The 24,511-nt window shown below is 39.8% G+C and overlaps 2 protein-coding genes across 2 annotated transcripts; one reads left to right on the forward strand and one right to left on the reverse strand.

Annotated features, from left to right (window-relative positions):
* Positions 1–753: 753 nt before the first annotated feature.
* On the reverse strand, positions 754–21,972 carry LOC307257716 (CSC1-like protein 2). Its single transcript, XM_080037008.1, has 24 exons — positions 21,738–21,972; positions 15,991–16,215; positions 15,279–15,358; positions 13,215–13,259; positions 11,646–11,736; positions 11,494–11,531; positions 11,195–11,337; positions 10,688–10,739; positions 10,473–10,581; positions 10,291–10,361; positions 9,645–9,725; positions 9,406–9,529; positions 8,700–8,833; positions 8,431–8,568; positions 7,992–8,145; positions 7,135–7,241; positions 6,460–6,546; positions 6,282–6,347; positions 5,847–6,009; positions 5,403–5,508; positions 5,062–5,229; positions 4,801–4,916; positions 4,618–4,689; positions 754–4,028 (listed from the first exon to the last, which is right to left on the reverse strand). The coding sequence occupies exons 2-24, from the start codon at positions 16,189–16,191 to the stop codon at positions 3,849–3,851; spliced, it is 2,526 nt and encodes an 841-aa protein (XP_079893134.1). The 5' UTR covers positions 16,192–16,215; positions 21,738–21,972; the 3' UTR covers positions 754–3,848.
* Positions 21,973–22,267: 295 nt separating this feature from the next.
* mrpl14 (mitochondrial ribosomal protein L14) lies at positions 22,268–24,391 on the forward strand. The gene is made up of 3 exons (XM_080036964.1): positions 22,268–22,458; positions 22,675–22,777; positions 23,858–24,391. Exons 2-3 carry the CDS (start codon positions 22,698–22,700, stop codon positions 24,222–24,224), a joined length of 447 nt encoding a protein of 148 aa, XP_079893090.1. The 5' UTR covers positions 22,268–22,458; positions 22,675–22,697; the 3' UTR covers positions 24,225–24,391.
* Positions 24,392–24,511: the final 120 nt, after the last annotated feature.

Consider the following 24,511-nt stretch of genomic DNA (forward strand, 5'->3'; position numbering starts at 1 on the left):
TATCAGGGTACTAGAAGGACCAGACGGGCAGAAGGGGACTATCTGGGTACTAAAGGGGGCACCAGATGGGCAGAAGGGGACTATCGGGGTACTAAAGGGGGCACTAGAAGGGCACCAGACGGGCAGAAGGGGAATATAAGGGCACTCATTAAGGCACGTCATCGAATTTTCTTGTTCTAGAGGGCACATCATCATAATTTATTGTATGAAGGGGCACCCTAGAGGGCACCCAATCATGTTTTGCACGTGAAAAGGGCAGCCACTAAGGCATTTCCTCTTGTTTTCGCCACTCTTGAGGGCACTTTAGCGCGCTTTTTCAACCATTGAGCCACTGTGTTTCATGCATAGTATTGTTTATGTCAGACTCCAAACTTTCCCAAAAAGGGACAGGAAGTAGAAATTAAACACTTATGCAAAAACTTTTGCCTTCCTTTCTAGTGAATTATAGCATACAGATAAAATACAAAAAAGAAAATATTCCAGTGGTTATAGACTATAATTATAATCACTTGTATAAAGATGTCAAAAGCACTAACAAATGAGCCCTTTTAACGTTTTTACAACAGTTTACAACTTTTTACATCTCTCAAATTTGCTCAAATTAACAAGCATGCATGTTTTAGTGCTTACTGATTCAACTTTGTTATGTAAGAGGGAAAATGTTGTTTTTCCCATTTAAAAAGTTACAAATCATTGCTTTAAGATCACCAGGGGATGATGAAAACAAAACTCTTAAATGTTGACAAATTGATTAAATACGGATTTATTGTTCAAAGAGCTGGGGCAGATATACACAGTATATATCTGGTGTACAGACAGCCCTGTGTGGGGAAGGATAATAAAATGACACGGTCAAATGCTGACATCTGCTATTGTTACTCTTCCTATCTAGAAAAATGGTAGAAACTTAAGACGAAAGCCAAAGCACACAGAAAGAAAATACATTCTAAATTGTACAGTTTTTCAGACGCATAGACATTTTACTACCCACTCTGAATACATGGTAGAAACACGCTGAGAAGTTCTATTAGAGAGTGCTTGGCTTGACAAAACAAAAATCAATTTGTTTCCAGTAATCTAGAAATAAAAAAAAATCATGGAGGATCCTAGATTTGGGATTAGAAAAAAAAAAAGACAGCAACCATGAGGCTGATAAATGTTGATCTGTACTCAAATGAAATGCCATGACAAAGGACTGGAAACAGAAGGGATGTTATAATGTAAAACGCACAACTTCTGGTTAGCTAGCAAACCATCCTTTTTGACGCTGTTCAAATATAGGCCTAGCAGTCGCACTATTACTGCGATTAATGTTACCCAAGCCACTTTCATATTCCCAAAAGTCATGGGACTAACTTACATTCAGCGTTTAAAACACTGGAGATGTTAGACAAGGTGAGTTTTTTTTTATAAAGAGTCTTTCCTCAGAGCAGGACCATTTGTGTTAGTTTTTTTTTTTCCCACAGGAGACATTCAGAGATTTCGAGACTTCTCAAGAGGTATAAAAATGACGAGGTATAAAATGCAAAATAAAATAAAATAAATCACCTTATCATGACTAAGAAAGAGTGCCAGACTCAATGGTGTGGAACAATTATCTTGTTAATACCATAATAATGAACCTATGAGGTGCTTATATAGCCTACCCACGGACAAATTACGGAAAAAGTGTCGGTTCACCATTGTCCCCCCGGCACCCTCCCCTTCTCTGTCAATCATATAAGTGAGAGTAATATTAGTACACATTCCCCATAATGTTCTCTGAGCAGCTGGATAATACATTTTCATATTATGGTCCAATAATAATAACTGGTCCATAGAGACAGACAGTAGTGGTACTTTCACTGCGGCACTTTGCCTTGCTTTTACAAACCAATCTTCTTTATGTTTTAATGGGGGCAGCTCAGTGTCGTCTTGACTACCGGAAGAAATAAAATGACAGGAAAGAGAACCTTTATAAATCCTGAGTAAGGTCATGACTGTGTGTGGGCACTGCGCTTCACATTACAATTGGTAAGTAGGTGTTTGCATTAATTAAGCGTGCGTTTTGACTTCCTGATACCTGAAAAGGGAGCTGCTTAGTATATGGCTAAGGGCAGATCGGGGATATCATGTTAACATTTATTCGGCATGTGTGAAGCTGTTGTAGTACTTTAATATTGCACTGGCAGAGGCCTTACACACAGTTGGTAAATGGAATGTACACTTGTGGAAGGATACTTAATTACTTCATAGAAACTCAGAAAGAAACACAATGACTATATGTCTTCAAATTTGTTTTCAATTGGGGGGGTAAGTAGCAGTATTGAATAGCATTAAGTCAAGGTTTGAAAATGAGTTTGACGATACATCCACTGCTGTGACTTTTGAGTGGCTCAGCCTTAAAAGTTTTATATGTTATATTACCACAGTTGCGCAAATTTTAAGTCAAACAATCAACAACTCGGCATTGAGTAGGGTGCTCCATGACCACTAGTACAATAAGCTCTGTTAAGTTTTCTACATTAAAGTTTACAATGGAAGGGGTTCCTGGCAGAGGCAGGCTGAGTGGTGATATGTTATCTATTAGCTAATTCGTAAAAAACTACCAGTAGCCACCTTAAACTGAATGCTAATTTCAAACTCTCTACATAAAGACGTAAACATTTGGACAAAAAATTATACAAATGAAAAAAAAAAACAGAGAGAACCATGAGTATCATCTGACAATTTCCCCCAGACAAAAAAATAACCTAAAAAGGCCTTTCTGTCCATCCCTCTGAGCAACAGAAATGGATCAGCAGGCTCCTGTCCTCCTGTCCCCTTCCTGCAGCAGCCGTGCAAAAGACGTCCCTCCAATCCAGTAGGGGGCAGCGTCAGTAGCAGCAGTCCAACAGCAGTCCCAACAATAGGCTCATCATTATCAGTGTAGTATGCCAAGATATGAATAATCTTCTTCCACAGTTTAGGGGTGTAGTTAAGGTCTGTAGCAAAACAAATCCGATGCCTACAAATAAATACCATGTCACAACAAAAACCAAAGAAAGGCTATTCTACAAATCCAGAGTTTTGTAGCCGTGTAGTGTCAAAGTGTCCAGGAGTGTTAAGTTAGTAGCAATGATTTTTTTTTCTTTTTTTAGATATATATATTTTTTTGGAAAGGCTTTTATGAAATTGGAAGAACTATTTTATTGAGAACATCACCTCTGCACTAACAGAGCCATCTAGTGGTGTGGGAAAACTCTCTCCCTCTCTTCTTGTTCTCCTCTTGCACCAGCTGCTCATTCATTGGAAGCGTCTAACGCAGACAATTTGAGATACTGGCGAAAGTATCCTAGAACAATCCTTTCACCCTTTTGAACTTGAAGGCATGCTGTACTACAGTACCTTAGTGGAAAAAACCTTGAGCTTATATGACAAGGGTCCTCTCTTTTCAAGTGCAATAATGTTAAAGGAAATACAGGCAGAATATCCCTCCCCTTTTCAAGACAAGGCCACCAAGTCCTCATGTGTGGATTTAGTGTCTTTCTTTCATGGGTCCATGTGCAGAGTTTTGGGACGTTGCCTCGGCTATAATATCCGGGGCAGAAGGATGTTGCCTTGCTTTGTCAAGGGTAGATTCCCTCTGCAGGTACACAGACAGAAGATGGTGTTTTGGTGAGACCCAGTGATGAGTCCCCTTGAAGCGACAATCCATTTAAATCCTTAGTAGACAGTGTGCTTTATGTTAGTGTAAAAATCCCTCCATGGAAGTTTGAGATGCTTTGGAGAACTGTTGGGCTCAGTTCCAAGTTCAATTCACATATTCAGTGCACTCCTCAAGTTAAACTTGAGGTATTTTTTTCTTTTTTTCTGTGTTCCAGGTAGTGTCAGTGTCGCACTTCATTATCAATGAGGCTGTCCTCACCAGACTGGAAGTCCACATTCAGGCCATTTTCCACATTGATTATTTCCTCGTCCTGCGAGGATCCCTGGCCGTCCTCCTCGCCGCTGCCTGATCCGACCTCCTCTGAATTTGGGTCTTGAAGTACCTGAGCAATGTACATTTGCTATAGGGCGAGAAAAGGAAATGGAACATTAAAAGTCTGAAACCTATTTCCATTTCAGGCTCTTTCAATAACAGGTTGTTTCTATTGATTTTAAAATGTTTATGTGACTACTTTCATTTACAATTTTTCACAACATACGGGAAACAGGAATTCGCTTTAATAAACTGTTATGCGATTATATTTGAATTCTAAGCATTTGAAATTCAAAAGGGAACTATAAATAGAATTGGTCAGAGCAGATGCACACTGAAGAACCATTTGCCTTATAGTTGCTTTAGCAGGATAAAATGTTAACACAATACCAATTCCAAGGCTATTTACATAGGAACAAAACTAAAATAAATAAAGTAATAAAATATTGATATTTCTCTAAACCATTTAAATTCTTGTCTAAAATATATAATCAAACTCCTCATGTTTACCTTCTCAAAGTGTGGTGATACATATTCCATGTTATATCCTTATCTCTTTTCTATTATTTGCTATTAAATGGAGTATTGCAATACTGTTTCTAATTATTATTAGATTCAGCACCTGCAAGGTTTGGCAGGCTCATATTATTATAGAATAAACATGACTGAATACTTACTGCTGCCTTGCTGGCGGCAGAAGCGCACACTGGACGCCCATTCTCAATCCCATCCACATCTTGGTGGTCAATCTAGGGACAGAAAGCACACATTTAACACATGTAGCACTAGCTATATATAAAGCTGATCTGAAATGCTGGTGTATTTGGAAAATATGCATTCAAGGGTGACCATCTTGTTACCTTGTAGTTGTGAGCACTGAGATATTTGAAATGTCCGAAACAGACGTGAGAGAGGCAGATGATGATTGTGATGATCAGAACTACAAACGTGAACATGGACGTTGCAGCTGAAAACCCTGGTGGACAGAAAGTGGAGAGACACTTGTTTTACATGTGCATGGACCTGCAAAATGCTTCAGACCAAAAAAGGAAAATATAATGTACTTAAATGTGGGCAGTTGTTAAGACAATAGTGGCCTGTAGATGGAGTCCTCATCTTACCCGAGCGAATAGTGGAGAAGAAAAGAAGCCAGAAGAGACAGAGGATAGGGGCAGCCACCACTTGGTTAACGGCTCCAGAATGGATCTTCTTGTCCAGTTTGGATGGCAGGTAGGCGTAGTACATGTTGTACCGGTCTGCAAGGTGCTTCAGCAGCATGTACATTAGCCCTGTAGGGAGGAGACAACAATTTGTGGAACTAATCCAATTAGGCCTGCTGATAAGCTTCTGTACAAAGAACAGAACCACTCTCTGTATGTTTATCCTGCATTCATCTAATCAGCACACTATCTGGATGTGAAACAGCAGCTGCCTAGCAGGGCCAATTAACGGCAGAACTCACCGAAAGGGACGATGATTGGACATGTGATGCTGTAGGTCATAACCACAGTGAAGACACACATCATCCAGGCATAAGCTGCCCCAAACTGAAACTCATAGGCTTGGTGCTATCGGACATAAAATGACAGGACGTTAAGGAAAAACCTAAATCTAAACAACCTAATTTCAATATCTTCAACACATATCTTGGTTAACAAACAAGAAAATAAATAAATCCAACTTAAAATCAAAGCAGAGATTCTCATATATTATGCATTTTATTACGGGTACATAACAGTCTTGTATTTAAAAAATTTACCCATTCGGTTTTAAGGCAGATGTTTCGTGTAAGAGATAAACTAATACCCAGCTATGAATTCTTAAAACTAATACCCAGCTATGAATTTTTAAACTTAACAGGATAGACCCATGAACAATTTTGATGTGGTAATCATGAGACACTTACCCTCTTGACATTCCTCCTCTCTGCTACAGAGTGAGCCAAGCAGAGGCGGATCATGTACATGAGCAGACCAGGGATCCTCAGCAGGTCCATGGCATTACCGATGAATGCAGACGCGATGACATAGTTCACAAAGAAGGCGCCATTGTCAGGAAGGAACACACACCTGAAGAGCAAAGAACACAGGTCAGTAATGCTATAGACTGAAGTCAGACACACAAAGAAGATTGAAAATGCATTATTGCAGAAGCTAAATTAATCTACAATGAATTTAGGTCCATAAGGTCCAATTTTTTATTTTTTTCACAAAACAAAGTATATCAAAGAATTCGGACTGTTTCCACTGTATATGTTTAGCCTAAACATTTCATCCAGTTCCTGCTTTGCACCGAGTGCTACAAAGTAGATTTGAAATGTCCATAACATAGTGCTACTTACTCAAATCTCACTTTAGCATCCTCCAAGAAGCTCTTGTCAAAAAGCCAGTGGAAGAAAACGTCCAAACTGCAAAGATGCGAGGAAAGAAAACCTCAAATATCCAGGCTGAGATAAACAAATTGATGTAAAGCTTAACGTTTCATTGTGTCACATGGCAGAAATCAAAAACGTCCTATACCTGCTGAGTCCTAGGGAGGGCAGCAACAGGACCATGAAGATCAAGAAAGTGTAGCATTTATGCATGGTAGTCCTGTTCTCTCCTGACCTGCGAGGGCAAAGCAAATATTTACACAATAGAAAACACAATCAAACACTGTATACAAGACACTAAAACAACCTAAATCTCAAAAAGTTAATCATTTTGTATTTTATTTTGATCCTATTAATAATATCCTTGTTATAACAATTCCAGAGGTTAACCCCATTGATAGATTGATTTACATCAACTTTTCCATAAAATTGTTCAGAAAAACAACCTCTGAAAACAGCTTGGGTCTGAACGATTTTGTGCTTTGTACATTATCCGAGTGGTTTTAAAATCAACAAGATCACAGTATTTTCAAAGCATGCAAGTCAATAAATAGGACGTGGGTTGGTTCACAATCTTACTGATTAACATATTTTACAGCCCTCTACCTCCACGTAGTAGGTAATGTATGGAACAATGACAGAACAGGACAGTGTGCACAGTGAGTTCTGCTTCAAGATATGTTTAGTTTTATATAATATTCCTACAGTTCAGACATTTTTGTTTTTAGATTATTTTCTGTGTGGTTCCAAACATAATCTATCATAATAACGACAACATGATTGAATATGTTCTACTCTTGATTGCGGAAAGTGTAAATCATACCGGGTCCAGTGGGCTTCGAAAAAGGCAGAGTAGTAGACAATGGTGGGGAGTAAGGCGGAGAAGGACCACAGAAGGAGGGTGGGGAAGAACTGTGTGACGATTGGATTCTGGAGGACAGATCAGAGAAGAAGAAGACGTGGTGTGTCAAGAAATTGAGAGGTGAATTCCTGGGCCTCTGCAAGAGCATGCAGACTTGTGACTTGGCTTGGACTTAAAACACTTAGCATGGCGGTGTTATAGATGCAGGATTGACTGCACTCCTTTTGCAAAAGACATGATAGTCAAAGAGAAAAGCAGCTTTAAAAAGGAATAGTTCAACATTTTTAATTTTATTTCCTCACTCTCCAGCTCAAGAAAAAGGGGACAGAAACCATCCCTTTAACTATGCATACATTTTTGATGAAGAAATGGACAAAGGTTGCTCATCCAGGTTAGCTTAGCTCAAACACTGGAAGTCAAGGGTAGCGTTAGCCTGCCTCTGCTCACAGTCAACAGATAAACTAAACATTTCAGAATCACTGGAATGATAAGATTAGACATAATGTGCAAAAGAATATAGAGATCAACATAACTTGGAAAATAAACAAGTCACAACAAGCACACAGGAGCGTTTAGTGATGTTGTAAAGTTTATCTTCTGACTGTCAGCAGAGGCAGGCTAATACTAACCTTGACTACTAGTGTTTGAGCTAAGCTAACCTGGATGAACGACCATTGCCCATTTCTTCATCAAAAATGCACACATAGTTAAAAGGGATGGTTTCTGATCGCTTTTTCTTGAGCCAGAGAGTGAGGCAAATAAACTCAAAATTAAAAATGTTGATTGAGCTATTCCTTTAACATTGTAAAAAGACTCACATTGAGGTACTCCACTGGTTTGGTCACATTGAACTTGTCCATTGTGGAGATGATGATGGCCGGGGTGGTGAGGAAGAAGAGGAGGAGGAAGAGGACAATGTTGATGACTAAGCAGCGGAGCCACCATTTCACTCCTCCCACTGACAGATGCTCCCTGTGGGCGAAAGGTTGTGTAGGGGTGAGACAAGACACTGGGCCAGGACCCGTAGCTATGGACACAGCTGGCCAGTCAACCCCATACTGCTGCTCACAAAACGGTTCATAATATAGAGTGAGTAAGTCTCTTCAAAGTGAATTTAAGTTTGATTATTCCTTAGTGTGATATCCAGGAAATTATAAATGAACTAGTCTGAGTATGTAGGATTCCCCCTTATCATGCAAGTATATTCAACCCAAGTTTGCAGACTGAAAAAATGTGCGATCTGAACGCCTTCTTTACCAGTAGACATTTTGTGGATCGGGGGCGTAGCCGACAGTCCAGTTGTATGTGTGGAGTTTGCCGCTGAACTGAGAGCTCTTGTGCTCTTGACGACATTGGCAGCCCTTGAACTTGCAAGCATTGAAGTCTTTCAAGATTCTGAAAAGGAAAAATCCACAAAAAACAAAGACGATACGTTACACAGGGCCGAGAGCTTAAAAACAAATAATAAGTCAATTTCAAACAAATTACAAACGTTCCCAAATGTTGCCACATGTGAATGCACTTACATGGCAGTCATGGCTTCGTTCTGGAAAGTGACAAAGGCCATTCCTAAGGGCTTCCGGTTAACCTTGTCTCTCTCCTTCCTGTAGTCATCTTTTAGTTCCGACTCTCGCTTGGTATAGTAGCTCACTGCCTCTTCCTGTGAACCACATGGAAATATTTGTCAGATCCTTCGATCTTTGTATGTTTACGTATAATTCAAATTTGTATTATCTACACTGCAGTGACAGTGAATACCAGCAAAGATAAACCGTTTGATTTGACTTTTATAATAATTACAATAGTAAATAATCAAACTATAGCTTGCGTTTTAAGACGCAGTAATTCAAAATTAACAGAACAACATTGAACTCACTGAATGAAGCAAAATCGGATTATATTGGGCACACTTTAGATGTGTGAAATTAGCATAGATCAGTACCGAAACACATGGATTGTTGCTATGTGCTACTGTCACTACTTCAAACTAGAAATATTGGTAATGTTGTAGTTTGAGATTATTATTTTTAATTTTTGCGGGGTTTGTTTGTACTGAACTTAAATGTTTTTTAAAGGTTTCCCCAGTGTAATTATATTATTGTATTTGTCCATTTCTCACAACGCTTTCACTCAACGTGATTGCGGATCGATCGTCCAATTAAATCAATCAAATAAAAACGTAGTTTCAGTAGTGTGCAGTATTGAGATAATGCTATGACATAAAAGGCTGACCTGCTCGCAGCCTTTGATGATGCAACAGCAAAGGTGTCCACAGGGTTTTGGATTGATCATGGTGTTAACATGCTCCTTGGCCTTAAGGTCGAGGAAGAATTTCTTGCTGCGTTCCGTCTTCTTCCTGCATGCAAAAACATCAACTGTATCAAACTAAAGAGGGAATATTTTACACTTCCCAAGTACAGCCCAACATGCTATGAAAGGACTTAACACACTTTAGGTTAAAACATTGTTACCTTTCAGAGTTGAGTTGCATCAGTCGGGCCACATTGTAACAGATACGAGCTTCCAGTACAATGCAGTTCTCATACGCTTTCCTATGAAAGAAGGTTAAAAAGGGAGAAATTCACAGACTGGGTAAGTGTACAAAAAACACATGATAACATACTTCAGTATTGAACGGGTTTGACCACAAAAGGAAAGCGACTTCACAGTACAATACATCTCTACCAGAATATAATCACAATAGCTGTAATAATGTAACAGCCACAAACAGTAAAAGGCTTTCATCATTCTTTTATTTTTTTTTCAATTGAAGCGAAGATAAGATTTTGGTTAATGTGACTTGGCTGAGTAGGAATCAAGCCAAACACCCCCTCCTCAATCTTTAACCATCTTGACACATGACTTGCATGATCCTTGCTCATCTGGCTTCTATTATGGACAATTAGTCATATAGGCCTGCCATTGTCTAATCCCCAACTATATGGGTCAGGACAGGAAAAGCTGCTTTTAACAGGAAAAGGCATGGCTCTCATACGCCTTAATACAGTTATATATTGCGCAGCTCTTTGCCATGTCGACGGAGCAGTGTACCAGATTTAAGCATTGCGAGATATAAACTGTGGAACCAGGATACCGGTGATCGTGAAGGGTACTTACTCAAAGTGCTGCTTTATTTCAGTCTCCTCGGCATATTTGGAGATTCCATTAACAAATAAAGTGCGTTTCACCTGTGTGGATATGAAGATAGGGAAGCAATTACAAACACAATTCGGACCTACAATATCAGTATTCAAGGACTGTATATAAAACAGCCATTTTCTGAGAACCATGCCACCCACCAGGTCATCCTCCTTGTAGTGCATCTTTGACGTGTGACGTCTCATGCTGTACACCGTCAGTAACAAGTAGAGAAATGCAAATATGGTGTGTAGCCACAACAGTGCGTTACTGGGGAAGTAAATGATAAAAAAAAAGATTTAGTGACAGAATTAAAGCTTCATAGTACAATATATGATATTCATTTAAAAAAAGCAGTAGTAAAGTTATTACTCACTCGGCACCCAAATTTGCTATAGTGGTTCGTCCAAAACTATATGCATTGTTATCTGTAAAAAGAAGCGCAAAGAGGATCATTTCTCGATGTCTACAGCACCTCAGCAATAAAGAATACAAATGGGATAATAGCTGACAGGACTCAACCTCCACTACCACCAGGTCAAAATAGGAAAAAAAAATAAACATTTCTTATCATTCATTCAACATATTTACTTGTTGTCTTATTATTATCCTAAGGAATAAATGCATGGTAACGTCAGTTAAAAAGTTCCATCAGTTTCTTATTTAAGTTTACAAAAGTGGCCCTATGTGCAAGAGAATGTTGAAAAGCATTCTACACTGTTGTTCATTGGAAGGCAGTTTTAAGGTCCATTACTTAAAAAGAAAGAATCAATAATAAAAAAAAAACTAACTATCAAGAACAAACAATGGTAACAAGCCAGCATCAGCTAGCAGGAATTGCGAAACATTTCAAAAGATCCTCTGCCGGCAAATTCCAACTCACCCAGTAAGTTTCCCGAGAAGTTAACAGGCAAGATGATGCCCACAGAGAGCACTCCCACCACCACCAGCAGGCCAATGATATGGCGCTGAAATGACAAGTAATGCACCGCATCCTCGCCACACTTCTCCCTTATCTCTTCATCCCTGCAGAGAACACACCAGCAGAGTCAACTACTTATAGCTTTTCAAAAATCTGAAGAAAAAAAAATCCTATCCTGTTTAATCCACATTTCTACAATGTAGAAAAAATGAGGATTAAAATTGCCTTATTTCAAATATGCTGTGAGGAAGAAGACTCACTTGATGCGGAAGATTGCAGTTAGCCAGGAGCAGAAGCCCTGGAAAAAAAAAAGAGCAGAGAACTGAAGGCAAGTGTTCTAATCATCACATAGATACAGTAAATCTAACATGAAAGCACATTATATTAAGATACTATACAATGGTATACTAACTGTGTCTCTCTGATCAATGTCCACAGAGCTGGAAACTGAGGTGAGGCGCTCATAGCGGCCTGGTGCATCTGATGTCGGAGCAGAGGCCAAGCTGTACGCAGAAAACACAACGCATAGCATTTGCAAGACGTTACACAACTACCTACGGTCAACTTGTACCACAGTGGGGTTTCTTTGTGTCTCAGGATAGAGGGATAACCATCCGTATGGAGACATTGACCACATAAAACACACACACGCCCTGAAATGGACTGAAGAGATTCACGCCCATTTAGCCTCACCCACAGAGACAATCTCTGCAACCACATTTCATGCAGCATTAGGGGCCTACTTAACACAGGGTGAGTAAACACTAGTATACACTTTATAGCTTTGTTCCAATGAGCGGTATAGTTCGGTTTCGGTACGGCAATGATTTATTTGCATTTCCACTGTCAAAAGCCAGGAGGGGTACCAAAATAAGCGTACCATGCCGTACCTATTTTTTGTCACTCTTTTGTTGGGGTCCAAAGTGGTCCCAAAGGGTTCCAAGAGGGTGAAGCTACACACTGCAGTCGGTTGATTGGTCGTCAGAATCGTAATTTCCGAGAGATAAGCCACAGTGTGTAGTCACCGAGATCTACTAGGTTACCATTCTTAACCCAACCATACCGTACTGTACCGTACCGTACCAAACCAAACGATACTGCTCAGTGGAAACCAGGCCTATCGCTGTCAGAGGAAAAGGTTGTGGCAAAAAGTTAGACGGCAGAGCTTTACAGAAAAGAACATTCACCGAGGAAACAACAGAAACCCAGCAGGTTGATAAGAGTTTTTCCAGCAGAGCCACAGGTTGCAGGCCTTATCGTATATTGTATACAAATCCAATTGCACTACCCCAGGGAGTTCATGTCAGGTTATACACAAATGGAAAGTTAAAGAGGACCCAGGCTCTGCTGGAATTCCAACACTACATGTTCAACGCTACATTAAAGGGATGACGTCACCCAGGGCTCTAAGAGCTCTCTAATGGAATGAGGAGAGAGCCTGCGGCTGCAATCCACCGTCAGCCCTCCTCTTATCACATTCCTTCGAGAAGTAGCAATGGCTCATCTCAGCTCTAGCAGACGGGATATTCTGTACTATGAACACCATGTTAGGGCCTGTCCAGGAACATCACCCGATCAGAGAAACATTACCTCTCCCCGTAAGCATCCTGTCTGTGCAGCTCATGCGGCGCGCTGACACAGGAGAAGTCCGCGCTTCATAAAAAGGAGGTCAATACACAGATTAGAACACACACACACACACAGATCTGATTAAGGACAGACACCCAACAGCAGAAACATAAAAGAGCGACAAGGAGATGGAGATGGAGAGGCGCCTGGCACGACTGGGAAACGCCTGGAGGAGGAGGAGGGGAAAAACCAAAACCATCAAGAGTGAAAAACAACAGGCTGAAACCCAGCGGCCTGGCCAGAGAGGACAAGAGTTATGACTTAAGGTTAATTACAGCAAAGGGAAAAGAGGAGAAGAAGAAGAAGTAAAATGGCGGTGACGGTGAGTCAACGGTATGGAGAGATAACATACTATTCCCGATCATCCAGGCGACTGTAAAGTTGATCCATCCTTCTGCTAAAAAAAAAAAAAAAAAAAGACAGACAGAAAAGCAAAAAACAAAGCCATTCAACTTTAGTTAAGAGGCAATGGGCCCTGTTGGCCAGTAAGGGTGCTTGTTTGTAAGGAAAAACTGGAGAAGCCATATTACACCACAGGCATACAAATGAAGTGTTCTGTTCATTCTGGTATTTCCCTATCCAGCCATGTAAATGATTATATGGTCTATACGGATTACATCAAATGTATAAACAAGGCTTCCTAGTTATGTTAGACTCAATTTAAGAAATTATAGGGGCTTTAAAAAGAATTGACACTCCTCTCAAGTCAGCAAAGTGTCATGAGACAACCAACCACATTTCCTGTCTGTTACAAAAGTGTCCCATGCTGCCACCCCCCCTCCCTCCATTCTGCAAGCCCCATTCCCTGCTCACATGCAGCTGCGAAAATAGTGACCCAGCGGGGGGATGTAGGTGATGGAGCACTGTGTCATGTACTTTCCAGGGTTCACAGTCAAAATGGTTCCCTTCTCTCACTCACTTAATCCGCCCTCTTGTTTCACTTCAAGGTGAAACCGTTTAAAAAAAAAGGGAGCAGTGGAATTGTTGAGACTTGAGAGGCGTCTCTTTGGCTGCTTGCAAAACTATTCTCATTATTTGATCAGTGTGTACAGACATCAGTCTCAAAGTATCCCAATGTTATCTGGCAGCATATGTTAATATGATAATGGAGAACTACAGTCCACGGGGCTTGGATGCTGACAGCGGCTTTAAAGTGGTCCGGGAAATAGTTTCTGAGAGGTATTTAAATTAATAATGATCTAATCCGGAGATTTATATCAACACTAGGTCTGGCCTTCTTTCAATCTCATGGTGAATAAAATAATGAAACAAGTTACAGAGAGTTACAATGTCAAGATTGCTTTAAGCTACACGATTACCATAAGTAGGCAAACTGCTGACACTGACTTCCTGTCTGGAGTACTGTCCTTGTGATGTCTGCTCCTGTCACAAAACTAACTTCACCTTCAGAAGAAGAAGAAGGCTGCATTTTATAGTGTCAGCTAACATCCAGAAAGAAAGGCCAGCAAGTGCCAACTACTGACAAATGTCTTTGGCAGAAAAATCAAGAAGTGTCATCACCACTTACCAGCCACAATACCTTCTGAGGCACTAACACATGAACGTTTACAAGGCTGTCAGTCACAGTCACCCTTTGGTGTTATGCGATAGGCAAATCATATTTATGCCAATAGCTCTGTATTTAGCGGAGGCATCAGATGTACAGGAAGCTTCCTGACTTGCTGCCTGCTACACTGGCTAGACAGAAAGTTCTGTTGAAACACTGGCACACATTTCATTCTCTCTCTCTTTTTTTTTGGCATTTTTCATGCTTTAATGATAGTTTTGAAGAGACAGAGGTGAAATGGGGAGTGACATGCAGAGAACGACCACGGGCGGGAATCGAACCCAGGTCTGCTGCAGGGCCTGGCCCACGCCCTACCAACTGAGCTAAGGGCGCCCCCTCACACACACACACACACACACACACACACACCATTCTTAATTCTCCTTTTTGTAACCAACCTGACCTAACATGAGGACAAATAATAAAGACGTGGAACACTAAATATTTGACTCGAAATGCAAAGGAATTTTTCTCGCAAGACAACTTTGACAGAATGAAAATAACTATGTGAACAAGGGGGTAGAAGTCAAGTTAACACAAAGTAACATCAACTTTAGTGACATTTCTGAGAAAAAAGTATAATTCATCATTTGGGCTAATAATTTTTGTTTTTTTATCGATGGTCATTTAGAGTAGCAGCACCCTTTGAGAAACACTTAACTTGGACAATGGAATACACAATATTATTCATTAACCACAACTGTGTATTCAGTTAAATTCATAAAATAAAACTCATGTTAACATATCAGATTTCAACCAGAGAGGATTTATCAGTGCATGTTGGCCATTATGTTCTTGCTTTACATTAAACTTAAGAGCGTTTGGACTTGAACAATGAGTTCTATTTACCTGTCTGCATCCGTCACCAGAGCCAGGCGCCCATAGTCCCATGCTACTTTTCTCAAGAAGGAGAAAACAACCAGCAGTCCCTACAAGTCAAACAAAATAAACAGAAGCCATCAGCTCTTTGTTGGCATTACAGAAAGTTACATAACTGTATGAAGGTGTATCATTACATTCACACCAAAACACATTGCTGAAAGCATTCAGGAAGTATATTCTGAGGGGCTGTGAAGACGACACTAAGCCCTACTTATACTAATTCTGACTTCAATTTGAGTATTTTGTGGTTGTGTATGCGAGTTTGTGTAGGCGAGAAATGCTCGGATGAGTACTTACTTACTTCCAGGAAGATTTTGTGTATGGATCGATAGGTTACTTTTCCTACTCAACCTCCCCACAATGCATTGCGTCTTTTCAAACAACACAGACGTTTTTTTTTTAAATCTTTATTGCTTCTGTATACTTCAGTGTAAACGGTCCGACAAACCTTGCATACACAATCGATCGTTAAGTAGGCAGGATGTAGTATATACATGTTGAGTATGTAGGAGGGAGGACGTTAGTAGGCCGTTTCAAAACACAGCCAAATACTTTACAGGCTTGCATGACATCATGATTGTGGGATTATTATGTATATAGTACTGTATAATGAATGAAAAGTGTACTCATCAGCTATGCTAACTGTGCCCTTAAGTTTGACTTGACAAGAAGGACTCACCAAGAAGCACATAAAGTCAAGCGCAAGGACAGTAGGCACCCCACCGAAAGGCAAGCCCTGGAGCACTGTGCTGCGGATCCGAGCCGAGTAACAGTAGTCCCTGGAAGTGGCGTTTTGGGGCGACACCGTCGTCGTGCAGCTGCCTGTGGCGCATCCTTGCGCTCCCCGGAAGGCCATTATTAATATGAGCAATCGCTGCATTACTCACTGCAGCATGCTCGCAACCTGTAAAAGAAGGGACAAAAGTATGCAAATTGTTTACTATTGCATTTTAGCATAGCTGGTTCACACACACACACACACACACACACACACACACACACACACACACACACACACACACACACACACTCTTTTGTCTATCAAGGAGACATTCTGAAGAATACTACTTTACCTTTCCCCCTAGTAACAAAACAGATATGAGCACACACATATCATAAGAGACTCTATGACAATGCAAATTTAAAACCTTGCTTCCTTTTCTGGTGAGTCTGGGATTACATTTGTCTTGTCACTAATCACACGTTGTTGCCTTTGACCACATGATTGGCTACTGAAACCTGAATGTTTAGTTTTTTTTTAACACTTTTTGTTTGTCCCTTAAAATCACCAAGGACTCGGCACATTAGTTCATACTTTTACAGAATCAGGTGTCTACTACCAAGCAGCAATTCCCTAAGCCGTACACAGAAAACAACACTGACATGGCATCCCATAATTGAATTTCTCAGTTAGCTAAAAAATTATTTCAGCTAAGTCCAATATTAACTGACTCTCCTTTTTATATATATTTTTTTGCACCTGAAAAAATAACGGGATCTATTTAGCCTGCGTGTTGTTCAACTTTCTTTAGTGGTTGTGGTATACTTAAAGCATTTGTGTCGTCTTAGGCAGGTATCCTAAGCTTGCCTGAGCTTTTTAACCCCGGTGCCTACACGTACAGTCATGCATTGGGGTTTGATGAGAACAGTGAATCAAAACTATGGGCTACGTTAGAGACAGCAGACCAATTCATGAGCTACAAGCAACTTACTGACATTAGTCAGTCACAAATGACATGAGTTATTTAACTCTTGATTGATACTGGTTAAGGAGTCGTATATCTAACCCTGACAAGTTAGGCTCAACAGATGTGCCTCAGATATTGGCCACCTTTATATTTGGTTACTTTATATTCTTCCTTCAGAGTATCTTATTGATTTAAGTGAGAAACAACAAGCAGTTGACCTAACAACCTACAAGCTAATGATGCAACAAAACATGAATAGTGCATGACCACATAATAAGTCCTGGGAGAAAAGCAAGTGTCCCTAATGATCTTGCCAGTTCACTCCCAACCTTAAAGGTGGAGAAAGCGATTCTGGAGAATGATTGTTGTCTAAATCACTTTGTCAAAATCAGTGAATATCTCCTCACAATCTGCTACTTGTGTGTGCTGAAAAGAAAGGCTGGTATTAATAGACAGCCAAGGCTCTGTAAATGGGCTTGTTGCTAGGTAGCTGCTGTGGGCCTCCTTAGTTGACATAACCTTTGTTTATACCAGTTTACAGAGCCTAGGCTGCATATTAATTTACATCAGATTTATTTTTTTCAGCACTGGTTGTAAAATAATCCAAGGGTAACAAGTACAGATAGTGCTTTATCCTGCCCTGGCACACAGAACAAATGAAATACAACACACTATTAGAAAATCCTTACACTGTATTCAGTGACTCAGGGATGTTAGCAGGAAGAAAACTCCAAGGCGGGGCAACAATGACTTAGAAACACAAATAAAAAAAACACTACTCATCCAATACAGTAACTCATCTGTAAGCTTTGTAAAAAAGAAAAAACATTATATACAATAGCCCTAGAGTTGCAAAACGTGAAAAATTCCTACGGACTGAAGCATAAACTGAAGCGGCAAAAAATAGCATCTGGCTAAAAATAGGACCTGATTATGATCCACAGGTTATCAAATGTAAAATGTGGTTTCATGTTGCACTCAGACTGAACATAGGCGGCGCACAGCTACGCGGTAGGTGTCCTGATGAGAGCAGGCGGGTGGGTGCGTTTGCACAGTTGCACTGGTACATCGGTGCCCTTCGACCTACTATTAGCAGCAGCAGCATTCACAATGCTGCTCATCTGCCCTAACACTAACTCATTTATCCGCTCCCTGGAATGCTGTGACATCACTGGAGAGGGACGCGGCCAGAGCTGAACAATAAGCCGATAGAGAGCGTCTGCAGGGTTCAAATGGACCGGTCTCAACCCAAGGAAGACACACAACACACACCCTGCTGTGCCTTCAACCACACCGCTGCTCACCCTGGACCCGCCGCCACACGTTACACTGTTTAACATTCAACGGCAACATCATCTTGAAAAGCAAACAAAGGCAATAAGACAAGGCAGATGTTAGGAAAAATAGATCCAGTTCATATTACCAAAGCCTTGAACAATGCAAAGATTTTATTATTATTTTTTAACCCCAAATAAACATTCACTATACTTCAACTGCATTATATTGAGTGTTTGAACAGTCTTTGAGCTATGACTGAGGTCTCTGTTAATCCTTTTAGTGTGTAAAATGGAAATAGCGCTGGTTAAAGAAGATCAACTAAAATTAGTACTGCGGCTTATTACGTCATTTGTATTTTAGCTTTTTATTTTCATGGTCTACACTACACATAATAACACTCGACACGACAGTCCACACAATGAAAGCTTCCTATCTATTTTAGGTTTACAATTGATTGGTAGAGTAGAGATAAGTCAACAGCTCAAAAGTTGAATACTGTTTGTTTTTTGAGGTGGTATTACAGGATTGCACAATATGGTCATGATGCCGTGATAGTCTTTTCTTGACATTTGTTTTTGACCTTTGCCTTCATTTTGTAAAAAGCCATTTATCGTGGGGTTATGTCGTTTTCCTGTAAACAAATGTAAAAAATAACTTCAGTAATATATATAACCCTATACAGTATGTTTTGGTATATTTTGCTGGTCCTATCTGCTATCTTTTTTAATTAGATTACTTGATTTATATCAAAATAGATTTTTTATCAGACTTTTTTTTTTTTTTTTTTTTTTTTTTAAATCAGACAGCCAACATTGCAGAGAAAAAACAAAATGAGTTTCAATATATTTTTCATTTCAAAGTAACATTTTCAATGTTTTGAACAGCACTGTGTGATTTCAACATGACTCAGCAGCACAGAAACGCACTGTTCCACCTTTCCACCTGATGCTAGTTGCTATGGTACCATCGGTCTCGCACACATTCTCATAATACAAATAAACATGAAAGGGGATGAAGGCCATGGGGGAGAAAATCCCATGTGTGTCCATTTGAAACTCACACGAAAGTAAGGGCGCTGTTTTGCTATACAGGTTAAGCAGGTAAAACAATCTGGTTTGTATAATTGTCTGATTATATGCCTTTGCTTTTTTTAGGAGGCAAACAATACAAAAATTTAATGAAAAGGTCGTACAATACAGTGCCCCATTTGAATCCACACAAGCAGCTGCATGTTCAATACATATGCTAATAATACAGATGAAAACTGCTATACACAGGCGGCAGGCCTACAATCCAAATAATGACTGAAAAATATGGAATATGTTATTAAATATTATGTGGTTTGTTAAATTAAGCAGAGTGACTTGCTTAAAGTAGATTAATAGTGTGTATGCTCCATGAAGAACAGATATAAGCTAGCTTTAAAATTTAATCTTGATCAAGTCTCCATAATCACCTTTTAAAGTGTTGGTAATAAACTTATCTAATAGGGAAGAGAGGAAACAAAGTGCCGGTATGTGCTGCCAACATCACCTGGCCTATGCAGAGAAGGCATACACATTTCAAGATACATTTGGAGTGAATGTGATCAAACCGTGTATGTTAAAGTATTATTGTATGTAAACAATGTTTTGAAACCATAAGGAGATCCTATTTCAATGTACCGGTATGTGCCTTCTGCTTCACAGTCATATAAAACTTGGCATGAGCGCAGTTGAACGGAAGGCTGATAATGCAGATTTGCACATATTAGCTTTGTTTGTATTAGCCAGCCTGTAAATCATTAACCACTGTTAGCTGCCTGCGCTTTGATTGTCACAGATAATGATGATGTCAGCAATCAGCATACAGTTTCATAACCATGTCACAGCATGTGTGAAATTAAGACCAAGCACGAAAGTATAATCATTCAAAAACTGACATTAGATGGGCGTCAATTGTTGAAAAAAGTTGAAGCTATTTGATAAAAGACTATCAGACTAAGTGGAACACACGTGCGTATAGCTTCTCATCTAAAATCAGCAGCACAAGATACTAGTAGTACAGCTGTATACAGCCATAAAATTAACATACCACTGTAACTGAATTCTAACTTCAAAAGACAGAGGTGTGTGTTGGACCCTGTATTTTGATAGTAAAGTGATTAAAGTTGTCGAGTCCAAAGAGAGTAGCAGCCATTCAATCTAGTAATTGTTCTACTGATGCATAAATTGCACAAATTGTGTTGTTGCATAGTTATGAAAGTGAGGCTGTTTGTAATGTGAAGAGCTGATATTAACCTACGATCTGTTTCCCATTTCCGTCTATTCAGCTTGAGATGGCCATTTTATAATTGTTTTACAAAGCTATAGCTGGAATGATTGATTGACAATTGTTTTTAATCAAATCAAAAATGGCCAATCCCTGCTTTTTGAATATGGGAAAAGCCCAAATACCCACAGCATTTGGGAGGAAGTCAAGTAGTGAAGGCCATTTGTTTTTATCTGCGCTGAAATCGGTATCAGAAGTGTGTCAGCCTGCTACATCTTCTTAGAAGGTTTATAGTACATCAATAGAATGGGCTCATGAACATAATATTAAGTCTGCTTGCAACCAGCTCATGTTTATCCCTTCATAAGCTATTTACAAGGACACATTTGAAGCATTAACGGTCACAGCCAAGCTGCAACTTGTCTTCCGTTCACTATTGAAGCCTGTGTCAATGAATACAGCAGTTTCACCGGTTCCTGTCAAGAGAATCTCTAAACAGAGCATTGCACAACTACATAGATAGCTAAAATATGTTAGGAATTACGGACAATTACAGCTACTTAGTGTACTTTTAATGTATCTTGGCCAATATACATTTAAATTGATTAAAAAAGTAACAATGTATATTTTTGGTATTTAATAATCACAGTATTGGGCAAGATGCGTTAAAAGAACCCAAAGTAGGTGTATTTTATACCAACCTTAACTATGCAATGTTTTCGTCATTACGTTCCTCTCCTCAATCTTTTTTTTTTGATAATTATAAGATCTTCGGTCACTGACCTAGCTCCTAATGAATAGTTTAACACCAGGGATCCAAGTACCTGACGAGGACCAGTAGGCGAACATAATCTGGGGTTTGTGGCTCGAGTGTAGCAAATAATAAAATAATGACTGTCACAATTGGCCATTTAAAAATAAACTAGAACCCTCTCCATTCATTAGACTACTTCTTGATTAATAACATCAACTCCCATCAATTATGGAAAGCAGCTCACATTACCAATAACCCCAGTAACAACTGGAGCTCGTTAGCCTCACGCTAATGATAACGGAATATATTTACTCGGTTATTGTTCTGACAGCAACCATTAAAGTTCACCAGCAAAGTAGCTGACGGTTAGCCGTGGCAACTATAGAGAACAGCTACACACGTTAAATCTTGAAATACAAATACATACAGAGTAACTAAAAGAGAAAAACAACTTACCTTGCTGTGTTACGCAGCAGGGGAAGAAACTAACACAATTAGCTAATGTGAGCTAGCAACCGTAACGTTTGCGTAAGCTAACGTAGCCCCTCGATGTGGAGACTATCTAACGACTGTCGGCTAAATTCCACTTCAAATTACATTTCGCTGAACCTCCTTGGCCACATCACCGGAGCTCCCAAGATACGATGGCCAGTCTAGCTGTTAGTACTGAGAGACAAGTGTGCCGCTGCCACAGTTGGTCTGTCAGCCAGTTGGACAACTATCGCTAACCGAACCAGTCCAACGGGAGGCGGTTTTGAACATGACGTAAATAGAAGTAGATCTTACAGAGAAGCGACACACCTTGGCTCCACATGTCATGTCCTCTAAATCTTCGCTGCGTCTTCTGTGTAGTTTCTATACTATTATATTTCTATGTCCACCGACCGAACCCGAGCGCGTTTGTATGACGTACAGGAAAGTGAAAAAACAAAACAAAAAAACAAGCTAACTGGAGCCGGTAACAGTTTTTGTAGGCACTGTAATTCTTAAAAGCAAACTGTTCTCTTCAAACAACAACTAGGCGCATCTTCTTATATGCAGCTATAAGTATATGTTTTATCCATGGTAATACTTGTTGTCGAGTACGTCTAGCTCTAGAAGCTAACTTGGCTAAATGCTTTCGGTCGCGTTTTGTTGACGTCATACTTTTGACATTGGCATGGAGCGTGACTGAGGGGTAACGCTTACAAGATATTGTCACATTAAATTGGGCTTACTATTATAAGTGTTGTTGTATATTTGTGTTGTTATTCGCGCTTAAGGCGAGCAATCAAAAGTATGCCCTTTGTTGTTTGGACTTGTCCGTCCACCACGTGATTGTTAGCTTAAATGCCAGCGAACCATTTATCTTGTTAGCTGCTAAGTGCTAACCCTGTATGATTTCTCTTTCTAGCTGATACAGGATTCACTGCAGTTATGGCTCTCCCCCTGCTCTCAAGATCCCTTACTGGGCTCCTCGTAGAGACATCGTCCATAATTCATCAGAGGTCATTTAGGTAAGATACATCTCTGTGACAGATACTTGACATCGGTGTGATTTCATCTGTATTTACATACGATTGATTGTGCAGTTCTGTAGCAGAGTCACTGGTAGAGCAGTTGTAAACTTGAGTATATATCACTCCAACTCTAAACATGTTTTTTAACTTTAACGTCTACAATACACGTGCATACTGAGTTTGACACTAGAAAGCTGTTTTCACATAGCCTACATCTACCGTTGGGGAAAAGTGTATCCATGCTCGTTTTTAATCTGAGTTGAAGACGTGATTGTTCTCCTTTTTACATCGATGGGATGTTCCAGACGGATTTGAATGGCATCACGACCACTGTGGAAGTTTGGAAGCCAATCGTGGTACAATCATGGACCTTTAAAGGGTCCAATGTGCAACATAAACAAGATTGATGTGGAAAAACATGCACCCTCTAGTGTACAATACTTGTATAATAAAGAGTAATCTTGCATAGTTTTTCACAAGTTTATTCAAATGATATTGTCCTTCTATCCCAGAGACGTTGGTCATATTTGAGTTATTTCGGCCATGGTCTCTCAGGTCTGAGCTTTTTCAAAAACATTTATGGGGATTACATATGATATAAAGTTGTGTATTGAAGACAAATTATTACACTTGACTGGTAGCTAGCTAAAATACAAATGTGTTGTCTCTGTATCTGTACCCATGGTAAAATAGCATGCAATTTCTTGGTATAATAACTTTATAACACAGTGTGTGCTTTGAAAGGCTTCCCCTCATTACTGATCACATGGAGCCAGCCCTGAGTTATTTGTTTATTCATGGTTTACAGAGCAGCAGCAGTCAGTATTTGTATTCCATAAGACACGATCACAAAAGACTGTCTCTGATGTTAAGGAACAACTTTTTCAATTCTAACAAAGGGTGAATTATTGCTTTGAACTTTGTACCGCAGAAAAGTTCATTTAATTGCATGAATGCTGCTTGAGGGGTGTCTGGAGGAGAGCTATAACCAACATTCTGCTCTACAACATTTCAAAATGTGTGTCAGCACGACTCCCCGTAAGGTGAAGATGACCAATTTACTTTTTGTCTTGACAGTGTTTCCGCTGTTGCAGCAGCCATTCAGAAAATGACAAGAGTGCGTGTGGTGGACAACAGCTCTCTTGGAAATACACCATATCACCGCGCACCAAGAGTGATCCATGTCTACACCAAGAATGGCATAGGAAAAGTTGGTGACAAGGTGTTGCTCGCCATCAAAGGACAGAAGAAGAAAGCGCTAATCGTTGGACACAAAATGCCCGGAGAACGCATGAACCCGCGCTTTGATTCGAACAATGTGGTTCTGATTGAGGACAATGGGAACCCTACCGGAACCAGGATTAAGGTCCCTTTACCCACACATCTACGAAAAATGGAGGGAGATTACTCAAAAGTCCTAGCAATTGCTAGTTCATTTGTTTAATATCATCATTCAGTCCCTTTTGCTTGGATATGTCCTTGTCTTCAGTAAACTTTATTATTAGCATATACACCCTGTCACAATTACTGTCTATATTATAACTTATTTTTGGCATTTGACTGAAGCCTCTCTAAGCTTACAATAAACATAACCTTTTACCTTGGAACACATACCATAGTTTCTGGTGCAGTCTGAGCAGCAAAATATGTGTGGGGCTTGTCATGAACCTACTGTGAAAGCATGAGGGAAATGTTTATTGAAGGCACAACTTACATTCACAACACTAAACA

Source organism: Ammodytes marinus (genome assembly GCF_949987685.1).
Source record: "Ammodytes marinus genome assembly, chromosome: 11".
In the NCBI taxonomy this organism is placed as follows: domain Eukaryota; kingdom Metazoa; phylum Chordata; class Actinopteri; order Uranoscopiformes; family Ammodytidae; genus Ammodytes; species Ammodytes marinus.